The sequence below is a fragment of the Schistocerca nitens genome, chromosome 2 (assembly GCF_023898315.1).
Source record: "Schistocerca nitens isolate TAMUIC-IGC-003100 chromosome 2, iqSchNite1.1, whole genome shotgun sequence".
Lineage (NCBI taxonomy): Eukaryota > Metazoa > Arthropoda > Insecta > Orthoptera > Acrididae > Schistocerca > Schistocerca nitens.
Genome location: NC_064615.1, coordinates 953,859,835 through 953,874,061, shown reverse-complemented (window position 1 = coordinate 953,874,061; position 14,227 = coordinate 953,859,835). Strand labels below are relative to the sequence as shown.

The following is a 14,227-nucleotide window of genomic DNA, read 5'->3' as shown; positions in this document are numbered from 1 at the left end:
CCTAAGCAAATTTTCAACAAATAACATTCAAATATGAAAGCTGTAGGCTGCATCAGCTATATTCAATCAATGCTCACTGACATGTGTCTTATTCTTAGTCACAGACAGATGTGGATAATGAATCTGTAAGCGCCAAACATAAAGGCTTTGGTAGCAGCTACAACATCTGAGCTGAAGAATCCACAATTAATGTTTTGTGGCGTTAAGGGGCATAACTGAGGGAAGAAGTAGTAAATGTGGAAGGTAGACTACCTGAAACACACACATGTAGAAAAACAGTTGTGTATGAGGCTGTAACATCATAAGAGTGTACCCTAACAAATCAGTGGACACACAAAATAGTAATACCGAATGTAATTGTGAAGGATTAGATTAGATTTACTTTCTTGTTCCATAGGTAGATGATACTCAGGGGATCCTCAAGGTTGTAATAAAACAAAAATACACAATGTTATTTTTCAGGCAGACAAAATCAGATATGATAATGTTCCTAAGTGAAATAGTTCTCATGGTTGGGGAGTAGGTAAAAAATCTTTTCAACACATTTTCATTTGTGATGTAAAAACACTCTTGTCACAAACATGACATGATGAATATACAATGTGATGAACAAGGGAAACAAAGAAAAGAGTAAATTTTAAAAAAAAGAAGGAGATAAGCACACAGATGAGATGAGACTGTAACACTAAACTGACATGAGAGGGTAGGACCTTGAGAAGTAAAACATATGGGTGCAGTATATTAATCACAGGTAGAAATTAATCAAATGTGAATGATATTGCAGAACACCACTAAAAAAAAAAAGTTGCCTCATGACACTGATTTCACGTGGTGGTAGTGGTGGCAGTGACTGATTAAGATGAAGAATGATGTTTAGTGTGATGTAGCTGTAACATGAAAATTGGGAAAATACGTTCCTTGGAAACATCAATTACAGATGTTCTTCAACTGCAGTTAGTGTCTTTCTTTCATTCAATGATACTCTTCGTTTCATTTTTATCTCTCTTTGTTTGTTTGTTTCCTTTATTTTCTCATTCTGGGTATTACTGCCTAGTTGGAATTACCATTTTCACCTTCTGCTGCAACTGTATTCAGTTACATTTTTTTCTGTTATTTCACTTTACTTCCTAATAATGTTATGTTCTCCCTATGTTTCTTGTTACCTTCATTTTCCTTTTTCTTACTCTTCTTTTTCATTTAAGAATTAACTGAATCAGTTTATTTCTGTTGTTATTACACATTTATCTCAATTACTTCCATGTGAGTTTCTAATTAATTGACTTATTACAAATATACTGAAACAGTTATGTGTTGGCATTATACACAGTGCATCTACAACAGAACAGCACACAATTCATTCAGATGATTTTGAAAAATTGGGCTGTTCCTCTTTACAATAGCAGGTACCTGAGACCATCACTTTTTTACTTCCATGGATATTTCAAGTGTCAACTGAAAAGGTACATAACTTATCATGATCAAATATAAACAAACAGTTGCACATGTAAAAATAGGTAGTAAAATTCACATAAGTATAGTGATCATCATCTTCTTCTTGGGTGTGCAGTAACGAGTGATATTCTTGAGTGACATACTCTGTGGACATAATCAGTGAAATCAGTGAACTGAAATAACTCCAATAGTATTACAGGAGTCAGAGTAACTTAAGCGGTGACCTGAAGGTAAAACTGACCTTTCAAACTTTCTTCTCATGCTTAGTGGTGACTATTCATGAATATTGTATGCCTATCCTGACAATATCAGGGTCTAAAAAAAATCTTAATTGTTTATGTAATGTTATCTCACATGTATAGCAGTAAGGTTCTACCTTAGTTCACAACAACAAAAATTGTAAAATTTGTAAATATTGTAAATATGATTCCAAAACTTATGAAGGATCAGTTTGGATACAGTTCCTCTCAGCATATTTGTGATGAAAACCCAGTATGTAACAGTAAATGTACAGCAGCTGAATATTACTTACCTCACCTGTAGTGGCAACATAACCCGTAATGCCAATGTTGATAGGAAATCTGCTTTCAAATGGACTGAAAGAAGAAAGAAATGAGGTAAGACATAATGCAGTAGCATCCAGTCCTTATCATTGTAACATAACTACACAAATAACTAGGCATTTTTATCAATATCCATATCCCCCCCGAATCGCCCTCAGAAATAACGTTACATCGAAGTCTGCCTCTCTGACATCAAGCAAAAAACACAGTTCCATAACAAACAAATACATATGTTTTCTTTCGAGTAAATAAAACTATGTTCAGTTTCTAGCCTTCAGCTAACCTGGATCACTTCCAACAACATGTTTTAAATTTTATAACTTGTTGCACACTGAGTGACTGAACAAAAACTTGCTGAAATTTTTAAAAAAATCTTTAAAAGTCAGTTTCTGCAATTTCTCATGATAAACAGTCACTGGGCTTCATTCAACTATTTTGTCAAGCTGTTGTTATATCTTGTTTATTCCAATTCTGCTGAATGATACACACAACATGAAACAGTAAAGAAGGGGAAGAGAAAATGGGATAAAACTTCACAGGTTGAAAGGGAATGTAATTTTACTTCAGTAATCTAAATTAGTTTCAGCCTTATGCCTGTCAGGTTTCTTATTGGCATTAAGTTTTTAATTTATGAAGCTTAAGCTTCAATTGACAGTACGTTACTGGTATGTCAAAGTCATCTTGTAAATATCTATTATATGGTCGTCAGATGATGGGATAATCCTGAAATTCATAATGGCAAGAAACAACAAAAATATTCACAAAAAAGTCTATTTCATCATTTCTTCAGTAATCAAAAAAATTGAGTCAAATTTAGTAAGAACTTGAGAGTATGAGTCCATTTATCAGTATGACATTGCAACCACCCCTCCACTATGCACTATTTCACTTGGGAAGGTTGTTAAAGTGCTGTAGCCTTCCCTGAAGCAAGCTGTCCAACAACTGTTGTAACTGGTACTTAATATCCTGGATACTGGCAGTGGCACAGTGTTGACATCTGAGCTGGTCCCACACATATTCTTTCAGAGATGTATTTGCACCCCTTGCTGGCCATATAATTATCTTAACATAATACAGACAATTTATAGAGACATTTGTCATGTGTGGATGAGCATTCTACTCGTACTTTGAATAACAGCACCAAGATACTGTCAAACGAATTGTAATACACAAAGACACAGGATGTCCATGACTCAGAAACCCCTCGAAGTCATCCTGATGACTCCCCACACCATGACACCAGGAGTAATGCTGCTGCACTTCTTCAACAGATTGGAAGAATGGAACCTGTCCCCAGGTCACTGCCATATCGCTGATGATGGTCACCTGGGTCTAGTGCAGAACCACAGTTCATCGTTGAACATAATGACACGATATATCAGCAGTACATGGTTCCTGGTCACAGTGGTGGTAACGGCAACCTATGCACAGGATGGTAATTTGATAGTCTGGCTACTCATTGGCTCCAAAAAATAGTGATTGGTTGCACAGACTGAAGCAGCGAGTCCATTGCTTGTTCTAGACTGGCAGAAATAGATGTGGGACAGATATGATTGTCCAGACCCTTAAAATGAGTATGCCCGGCACCAGGTTGTCAGTGAGTTTTGATTGTTGTATAAGGTGGCATATCTGTTGAGTTGCACTATCGTGGGCAGTAGTCTTCAACATGGTACCTTTATTTGAGCCAGAATATTATATTAATGTACAATGACTATAAACTCAAATGTGAAGAAATAAATTGCAAGCCAGTACCTCTCCCAAAAAAATACCTGTAACTATTCCAGAAATACAATTTTGGATTCTTTAGGCCGAAGAAAGATCAGTGTCACAAATGAATGCATTTAATTTGCTGAATGAGAAAAACACCCTGTTTAAGCAAGAGCATTGTGGCAAACCTTTGCAAAGAAGCGATCTGGCTCGAAAGAGGTATAAGACAGAAAAGGCTTGCACAAAATTACCCAAGTATTATAATTGTAAATTTTATTTACACATGAGGATAATGTCAGATTGATGTGGGAATCAGCAGAAGAACACTCCATTTGTGTATTACTCTGTGTGTGAACCATTTAAAGTTACAGTAACTGATCAAGCATCCTTTGAAACACGTAACACAGAAATTGAGTGTGACTATTCATTTCAATATAGAGAAAAATATTAAGTATATGCTAACAAACTACCATAAAGGATAGTATAGATCATTCAAAGCTGCAGGAAGAATCCTCATCCTTTCATAATCTGCACTGTACTGTACAATGATTTTCTAAACTTCAAAAAGTGATCAGAAAGGCATCCCCAAAATTCCAACGCACAGTGTTAGTGTATTCCACTACAAAAGAAAGAAACCTCTTTCATTGTTTTACAAGACAGAATTTGTGGAGTGCTTTAGTGATGGTACTGTAAAAAGAAATGGATGACCTTTGGCAAAAAATGGGGGAGGGAGGAGGGGGGGGGTGTTCGGCTAACAATAATTCAGAGACAAATTGATTTCTTAAGCAACAATAGTTGATTTTCCGGACTCTGAAACATTTAGTTGCCTGTAGCTTGCAGCTAGCAAAATGCACTTTCATTGCTTTGTCAAGAAGATGAGAATATGTGCTTACCATTACAGCTCTTATTATCCATAAACCACTAGTAAAGTATTCACTATCAAAATTGTGCTTACCTTGTTCTTGAATCATTATCCTCTCCATTTAAGTCATTTGCTTCAAAATCAAATACTCTTGAAAAACTTCCTTTTGATGCTCTATGTACGAGCAACACCTGAAATTATTAAAATATGCACATATCAATGAAAAATTTCTCTTGTTAGAACTATAAAATTTTGTTTATGAAGGCTGAATTAGTTATAAGCCATTATAGCATCAGGAAAAACAAGTTCTTTAAAGATATTATCACATAATGAGTTGTCTTAAATCTTTACCTCAAAACTTACATTTTAGGCTGAACAACACCCTGTTATCACTGCTGATAAAGCTGATACAAGCTTACCTTAAAAAACATATACTAAAATGCATTTCCTCTCTGTTGGTATAAAAGTATCTCAAAAACTGATCTTATTGTGTCAGTTTCATAAGTTACTGGTTACACACATAGATAAAAGAAAACAAATGGTTCAACGTACCTGAACCCTCTGACACTGTATGAGTGACTGTGTGTGGGTGAGGATACGAAACACCATGTGTTCAATGGTGCTCTGCTCTTCGAAGATCATTCGTGCCAGGTCTAATAATACCTGAAACATTACAATTAATTAAGACTTACGTGAAATTTGTGAAAGAAAAGACTATCACACTGAACTTGCCACTTGCAAAAATGTTCAATTATACATGACCTACTAGAAGCAAAACTTATTTACATTTGATTTAAACAAGGTAATCTTTAATACAATGTGAATATAAAAAATGAAATGAAAATTGAAAGATAATGATAAGGAGCCTACTAAACAGCATTTTTCTTTAGAAAATCATTTTTGCCCCCCCCCCCCCCCCCCTGCCACTCCAACACCCTTACTGAAATGTATTTTCATGTCACAACTTCACTTTTACCAATTTCACCAGAGAGAAAACTAAAATAGCCTTTGTTCATAATTCACGGCAGATTGACAGAAAGGGAAGAGGGGAGGGAGGGAAGGAGGTGGGGGGGAGAAAGTTTTGTAATTATGCTAGGGAGGGAAGGAGGTGGGGGGGGGAGAAAGTTTTGTAATTATACTATTTTATTCTGTACTCTTACTATTGGTTAGCAAACTTAATCAACAGTAAGATAGGTAAGGCAAACTTAAGAGAGAAAAACACATGAGAGATGATTATTATTTTGCAAGCGTCTGCTTTCTACCCAAAACACTGTTGTGCACAAATTCTAAAAGTTTACCCAATGTGACATTCTTGACTCCAGTCAGATAATTCTGCTACTGAGCTATCTGGTTAAGATAAGTGAAAGCATTATCTCATAAAAATTTCCAAATGAAGAACTAGAACTAACAGGAAAATCATGGATTTTGTTGTCAAGTTTGTTAATGTAGACATGAAGAGGAAATTGTAAACTGTCACTTGAATCACATTAAATGAAAATTAAAACTTGGTAGAGAACAATTATGGCGTAGAGTTTCCTTCAATTACCAAATCTTTCTTGCTTCCACCTCTTTAGCACTGGTAGAATACCCTCATTAGAATACACTACAAGGGATAACTGTATTAAGTTGATGATATTATTTTATTTATGAAGGCAAAGTACATGAATTTTTACACTTTACTGCAATCCACTAATGATTTAATGATCCTGTTGCCATTGTTATTCCGATTATGTAATGAACGAACAGTTGAATCTTAAAACGAGAAATAGGATTTCATCATCTTAACATCATGATTTTTTTGTCTTCTGATCATCACAGTTTTAATTCATTACACTTGATTTAACTACTGTATTAACAGGCAGCTACATTATTTTACCTGGTTTCTCTTAACCTCCAACTGACTCTTCTCATAAAGCTGAGCATTCCGCAGGCCAATTCCACAGAACTGGAGGTAACTTGCAAAAACTTTTTCATCATTGGCTGTAAAACAGGTATCTGTTTGCTTGTTTATAACCTGAAATACACAATTGAAAAGTATGATAACGTAAGAAACAAACACACACACACACACACACACACACACACACAAAGAAAAAAATAATTTCACTTACATTTGGTTTCAACACAATCTTTTGTTGAAACCCACAATTTGATCCTCAGAAACAAAATAACTTCAGATTATGAACTATTTTTTTTAATATTTTCTCTCATTTAGGGAACAAACTTCACATATCTTAAAAAGGGACCTCAATATCTCAGTTCATAAATATCTTATTAGTTAACATTATTTTCTGAATGAGAATTATGTCTTTTGATAGAGACTGACAAAAATGCCATTTATTTTCAAGAATTTCTCTTGTTACTGTGCCTCAGCCCCATCTTGTAGCAGGTGTCAAGCACACTAGGCTATGAGGCTACAAACTTGATTCTTCATACTGTCACCCACATTTTTTCTTCCTATTCTGAGTTATCTTTCATTCAGTCAGTCTGAGGATAGTTTTCACCAGACAGTACATCACATTCCCAATCTGGTCTGCCCTAGGTGTTTCTGATGGATGTGTTCCAAACCACTCGTATCTGTAAATTGTTCCCTAAGTCTTTTACTGCTCACATGACAACATGTGTACTATACAATGAACTACTTTAAACTTTTTGATCAGGTTCTTCATAATTCAGAAGATAGTAATTACAATTACATGTCACACAAGATTTCTTGCCCCTCTTGGTTTCTCACCTCTGGAATACTTTTTACTACCAATTGCTTTATTTCTGTGATGTCTACACTGTGCCTGCACTTGATACTACATACAGCACTCATTACATACCTTCGTATGAAAATTTATAGGTGTTTATTTCAGTTTCTATCAAACATTGTCACATGTCATGCCAAAATATTAAAAGCTGTTTAGTATGGGTCAAATTACATATTTCATGCCTAGTTTCTGTAAAAAACTGTGTGGCTGCATATCAGATATTTGCACAATATTGCTGGGACAGAAAAGGGTCATCAAGCCTGTGCAGTGATTAAGCTATACACAAATTTCTCACGAAGCATAAACATTTCCAATATATTCTTTGTAGTTGTAAATAATTGATTATATTTTCATATAGCAACAAACTGAATGAAATAAATGCAGTTAGATACATAATTAAATAAAAGGTCTGAATATAAATATAACAAACACAGAATATGATTTACATTGATAAACGAAAGTCCATATGGTGATGGTTTGTAAGTTATAACAAGCAGCCAAACACTTTCAGAGAAGGCCATCAAAGTATTTCCAAACCAAAAATAAAATCTTTTTTGGCAGAAAGATAATCTGCACTCATTTCCAGAACTGTAAGTAGCAAATCTAAGAAGTAGTTGTTGTAATACAATTATATTTCTTATGTGTAGTTACATATTATGAATCACATTATGTAGGAAAGAGTAGTATCTGAACAACAGTAGATACATTGGGTGTCTCTCCCAAGAGTCATCAGTGACACTGTCTCTGGTGTTTTGGCAGATATTTGCAATTTCGTTTTTGCAATGCGTGGCTGGAGTCAGCCCAAACAAATACTGCTCATCACATCTTTCATGTGACATCCATAGTCAATGGAAAGCATCGATTTGTGTTCTGTTACAAACAAAATTATATTTTTACATGCTCACTCAATAGCACACTCCCAAATTAGTTTAGTACAGTAGTTGTTTTAGCAATGTGTATTAGCAGCGGCAGTAAAAAAATACAAAACCTTTACACCACCAGGGACTGAGTAGCACTGCTGCACAAGGGTAGCAGAAAGTGTGGAGCAGGGTGGCACGCGAGTCACTGCTGGAGTACTGGTACTTGTTAATCTTCATGTTTTTCTGCCCATTTTAGTTTAAATCGATAAAACGAATGCAGTGTTACCGCTCTATTGAAGTGGCAATCAGGTTTAAAAATATTTTCCTTTTTTTTCGTAAAAGGATGGTTTTCATTGAACTGGGTGTCGCATGAAAGTCGTGATGGTCAGTATTTGCTTGGGCAGACGGCCATTACGCAATGCAAAAACGAAATTCCAAATATCTGCCGAAAAACCAGACAAAGTATACCTGACAACTCTTAGAGGGGACATCCTGTATACGATGTAAAGGTATGCAATATATATGTAAGACCCACTATAATTTTTCAAATAAAGATTTTAAAAAAATATAAAGTCTTTGTGATGCTGTGTGATGTTACAAAAGTTGCCCATTTCATGGCTCCCTGTGAGAATGTACGTAAATTAAGTACTCAGTTTGTGCAAGGTTCAAAATGTTTTATTTCCTTCACTGTAAATAAAGACATACAGATTCTCTGTGCCTTCAGCTACGTTAACAACTTGCTGCTGAAGAAAAAAATATAAGATCTATATGTTAAGGAAACTAGACGCTAGTTTCTCATTCCTTCGAGTAAACAAAACATACTTTGTTAGTGAAGTAAAGTGTGGCCAGAAGCCAGGTCTGTTGATACAACTCTGTGGGAACCGAATTTATATAACTGCTAATTACTCTAATTAACTACTTGATGCTGAGGCTGATATAAGGACACTCTGTACATTCAAAAGCCAGTGTAAAATAAAGTAATGCTCTTACCATCACTTAAAAAGTTCTAGTGTAACTGCATTGCATTCGCCTTCTCACCTGCGCTACTCCTATAACATCGCCAGTGAAGTCCTTGATCGGCATGCAGAGCAACGTCCTCGTCTTGTAGCCCGTCAGCACGTCTATGTCGTGGTTGAAACGGTCATCCTGTAAAGGCAAAGCTCAAGTAAGAACATGCACTGTGGGATATAAAAAAGCGGAATGCTGAGATTCTTCTAAGTTAAGTGCAATATGAAATACAATGACTACAGTAATACCGTCGGGCTCACCGATATTTACCTTTTAAATACCACTTTCTTATACAGGTTAGGCATACTGCCTTCGGGAACCCCACTGACACTCTTGAAAAAAATTGTATACACAAATATAGTGTCCCACAAAGAGGTTTACGCTGTTTGAACTTTAATAACTCGAGTAAAAATAACAGAATTATAAATTTTTAAGTCACACAGATATTCACATTACTGTTGACGTTTTACAGGTGATGTTCCAAAGGCCATCCATCGGCAGCAACGCATCTGCAACGCTGCAGAACAGATATACACATGTTTTATGGTGGTCACCGGAATGGATTCAAAGACACTCACAATCGCCTCTCTCATGTCATTCAGCGTATGTGGCGTAGACGGTGCCCTTCAGAGTTCTCGACAGAAATAAGTCTAACGGCATTAGATCGGGAGATCTGGCTGGATACTCAACCCTTCTTCGTCAGCCTATCCACCTTTCAACAAATGTTTCATCTACGAATTGCCGCGCGTCACGATGGTAACTTGACAGTGCACCATCTCGCTGGGGAAAAAAAAAAAAAAAAAAAACTTCATCTTGGAACATTTGGTGAATTGCTGGTGCAATTCGTTCCTGCAACATGGTAAGGTACTTCACACCTAATACTGTTCCTTCAAAAAGGAGTCCTCTGAGAGATATACCATACCACACAAATAAACCTGGAAGACTAACAGCTCGTTCTACCGTAACATGGAGATTATCTCTTACCCAGCACACATAGTTATGGCGAGTGATGGTTACATACAAATTAAGCGTTGTCTCATCAGACCAAACAACGACATCAGTTATTGCATACTTTAAAATGCGGTGAATACTTGATTTGCTTACACCTGAGTCACGTGTCGCTTGCCTTACAGACTTCTCTGGGGGTCTGATGAAAAATTTTATCACTGTGCGCACGCCTCTTTCGCCCGCTACTTAATTTCTTCCTGCCACACCGCCCCTTCTTTTGATCACGCACACTTCCTTCCCTCTCAAATCTGTCGCGTAATTTCGTTGTTACAGATGTCGGTGGTGAAGTACAAAACTCTGCCCGTCATCGCCACAAGGACAAATTTCCAGCCATGTTGATATTTACGTTTAGTTACTGGCAGCTTAAAATAAACTAAATAAAACCAAACGGATGGCTCCATACACTAGTCATGAGAGCACCACATAATCACATCTGGATCTGGTTATCACTAATACCTCCTGAGCTACTAAAGTTCAAACAGTGTAAACGCCTTCGTGGTGCTATCCTACCTCCTTTTTTTTAAACAGGTCATTTAATGACGATCACTTGGTAATAAGCAGAAACCCGCAATGACACAGCATCATGCCCTAAGGCTGAAATACATAACAATAAAACAGTCTGACAGCTTCCTTAGCATAATTCAACAATGACAATCGGCTGTGTATGGAAATCCAGTTACAACAACTAGGCCCCATACTTAACTTTGCCGATAGAATAGTTTATATAGAAGTTACTTTCATTTGGGCAGGTACTACAGTCGTACAAAATTTGTGAAATGACAACTTTTCCGGCATAGAAATTAATTGTTGTTATTTTTCCTTTATCAAGCGCTAGATGACGTGCATGTTGACAGGTCATCACGTTATCCAGGCACCAGAGTATGGCGGGCAAACATGCAACTTGCGCCAAGCAGTTATGCGTAAAATTTTGGTAAAAATACCTTAAATGCAGTACCCGAAACGCGAACAGTACCCCATGCGAGTTAACTGTTATAAAATAAATTCTTATAGCACTGGCAGTCGTCAAGCAGGTAATAAAATCAGCAACTGAATGAACGTTGAGGTATTTCTCTCTTTCGTGTCACCATAGAAACTGCAAGAAATGTTTCGACAATTGTGTGTCATTTTTCGAATGCTTCGCGGATGAAATCCTGTCAAGCCACATAATAGGTGATGACAGACCATTCTGTATTAATGACTTTAACTTAACGTGATCATATGTTAATGGTTGTTGTTGTTGTTGTTGTGGTCTTCAGTCCAGAGACTGGTTTGATGCAGCTCTCCATGCTAATCTATCCTGTGCAAGCTCCTTCATCTCCCAGTACCTACTGCAACCCACATCCTTCAGAATCTGCTTAGTGTATTCATCTCTTGGTCTCCCTCTACGATTTTTACCCTCCACGCTGCCCTCCAATGCTAAATTTGTGATCCCTTGATGCCTCAGGACATGTCCTACCAACCGATCCCTTCTTCTAGTCAAGTTGTGCCACACACTTCTCTTCTCCCCAATCCTATTTAATACCTCCTCATTAGTTACGTGATCTACCCACCTAATCTTCAACATTCTTCTGTAGCACCACATTTCGAAAGCTTCTATTCTCTTCTTGTCCAAACTATTTATTGTCCATGTTTCACTTCCATACATGGCTACACTCCATACAAGTACTTTCAGAAATGACTTCCTGACACTTAAATCTATACTCGATGTTAACAAATTTCTCTTCTTCAGAAACGGTTTCCTTGCCATTGCCAGTCTACATTTTATATCCTCTCTACTTCGACCATCATCAGTTATTTTGCTCCCCAAATAGCAAAACTCCTTTACTACTTTAAGTGTCTCATTTCCTAATCTAATTCCCTCAGCATCACCCGACTTAATTCGACTACATTCCATTATCCTCGTCTTGACTTTGTTGATGCTCATCCTATATTCCCTCTTCAAGACACTATCCATTCCGTTCAACTGCTCTTCCAAGTCCTTTGCTGTCTCTGACAGAATTACAATGTCATCGGCGAACCTCAAAGTTTTTAGTTCTTCTCCCTGGATTTTAATACCTACTCCAAATTTTTCTTTTCTTTCCTTTACTGCTTGCTCAATATACAGATTGAACAACATCGGGGAGAGGCTACAACCCTATCTCACTCCCTTCCCAACCACTGCTTCCCTTTCATGCCCCTCGACTCTTATAACTGCCATCTGGTTTCTGTACAAATTGTAAATAGCCTTTCGCTCCCTGTATTTTACCCCTGCCACCTTCAGAATTTAAAAGAGAGTATTCCAGTCAACATTGTCAAAAGCTTTCTCTAAGTCTACAAATGCTAGAAGCGTAGGTTTGCCTTTCCTTAATCTTTCTTCTAAGGTAAGTCGTAAGGTCAGTATTGCCTCACGTGTTCCAACATTTCTATGGAATCCAAACTGATCTTCCCCGAGGTCGGCTTCCTCCAGCTTTTCCATTCGTCTGTAAATAATTCGCGTTAGTATTTTGCAGCTGTGGCTTATTAAACTGATAGTTCTGATCTGTCAAGACCTGCTTTCTTTGGGATTGGAATTATTATATTCTTCTTGAAGTCTGAGGGTCTTTCGCCTGTCTCGTACAACTTGCTCACCAGATGGTAGAGTTTTGTCAGGACTGGGTCTCCCAAGGCCGTTAATGGTATTAGTTACAAAATACAAAGCGACACAAAATTTATACAATATTTTACAGAAATGAAAGAGGCTCCACAGTTGCCGAAATACGAATCCGTAAAAAACATAATAATAAAAAATGAGAGCACTGTTTCACAGAAAACGGGGTTTATCTAAAGACTAAATTTACCTCGGAAAGACGAAAACACAGAGATTGTAGCTTCGGCAGGATGATTCGTATAAGAAGGGGGAGCAGTGAACCACATTAAAAATCTCTTTCTGCACTGACATAATCTAAAACATTTTTAGATTCACTATCAACGGTAGGTTTCTTTTTCTGCGGGTTACGAGATTGTGAGCACTCGACGCAGGCTACTTTTGCTTTTGTGCAGAACATCGTCATCCCGACTGCGAAATATGGATCATGATATAAGAAGGGAAATTATATGTATTTCTACTACTGACATCTCGTAACAGTATTCCGCAGTCAATGTGTTGCACTTTTTAAGACAAATTAGTTTCCGAGCAGTAGACCCCCATTTCTCTGGAGAGTCAAACTAATGTGCAAAAAAAGATTCAGACGTCTCATTATTTTACAAATGAGTTAATGCGCTAAAGTGGGGAAGAGTTCACGGAAGGTTTGAAATTATGCTCTTATTCTCAAGTACTGAATGAATGAAGTCCATGTATTTGTGCACTGTACGTTACATTGCCTCAGGACAAACACACGCTTTCGAAATGTAATACACTACTGGCCATTAAAATTGCTACACCACGATGGTGACGTGCTACAGACGCGAATTTTAACCGACAGGGAGAAGACGCTGTGATATGTGAATGATTAGCTTTTCAGAGCATACACACAAGGTTGGCGCCGGTGGCGACACGTATAACGTGCTGACATGAGGAAAGTTTCCAACCGATTTCTCGTACACAAACAGCAGTTGACCGGCGTTGCCTGGTGAGACGTTGTTGTGATGCCTCGTGTAAGAAGGAGAAATGCGTACCATCACGTTTCCGACTTTGATAAAGGTCGGATTGTAGCCTATCGCGATTGCGGTTTATCGTATCGCGACAATGCTGCTCGCGTTTGTTCGAGATCCAATGACTGATAGCAGAATATGGAATCGGTGGCTTCAGGAGGGTAATATGAAATGCTGTGCTGGATCCCAACGGCCTCGTATCACTAGCACTCGAGATGACAGGCATCTTAACCGCATGGCTGTAACAGATCGTGCAGCCACGTCTCGATCGCTGAGTCAACAGACGGGGACGTTTGCAAGACAACAACCATCTGCACGAACAGTTCGACGACGTTTGCAGCAGCATGGGCTATCAGCTCGGAGACCATGGCTGCGGTTACCCTTGAAGCTGCATCACAGACAGGA

At 37.6% G+C, this 14,227-nt stretch overlaps 1 protein-coding gene across 3 annotated transcripts in view; it reads right to left on the bottom strand.

Annotated features, from left to right (window-relative positions):
- LOC126237277 (dual 3',5'-cyclic-AMP and -GMP phosphodiesterase 11-like) overlaps nucleotides 1–14,227 on the bottom strand; it is a 359,136-nt gene that overhangs the window by 53,571 nt on the left and 291,338 nt on the right. For all 3 annotated transcript variants that reach the window (XM_049947210.1, XM_049947211.1, XM_049947212.1), the window contains 5 exons: nucleotides 9,236–9,343; nucleotides 6,461–6,598; nucleotides 5,137–5,247; nucleotides 4,678–4,775; nucleotides 1,985–2,048 (listed from right to left, as the gene is read on the bottom strand). In XM_049947210.1, the coding sequence (XP_049803167.1) occupies nucleotides 1,985–2,048; nucleotides 4,678–4,775; nucleotides 5,137–5,247; nucleotides 6,461–6,598; nucleotides 9,236–9,343 (519 nt within the window). The remainder of the gene's footprint in view (nucleotides 1–1,984; nucleotides 2,049–4,677; nucleotides 4,776–5,136; nucleotides 5,248–6,460; nucleotides 6,599–9,235; nucleotides 9,344–14,227) is intronic.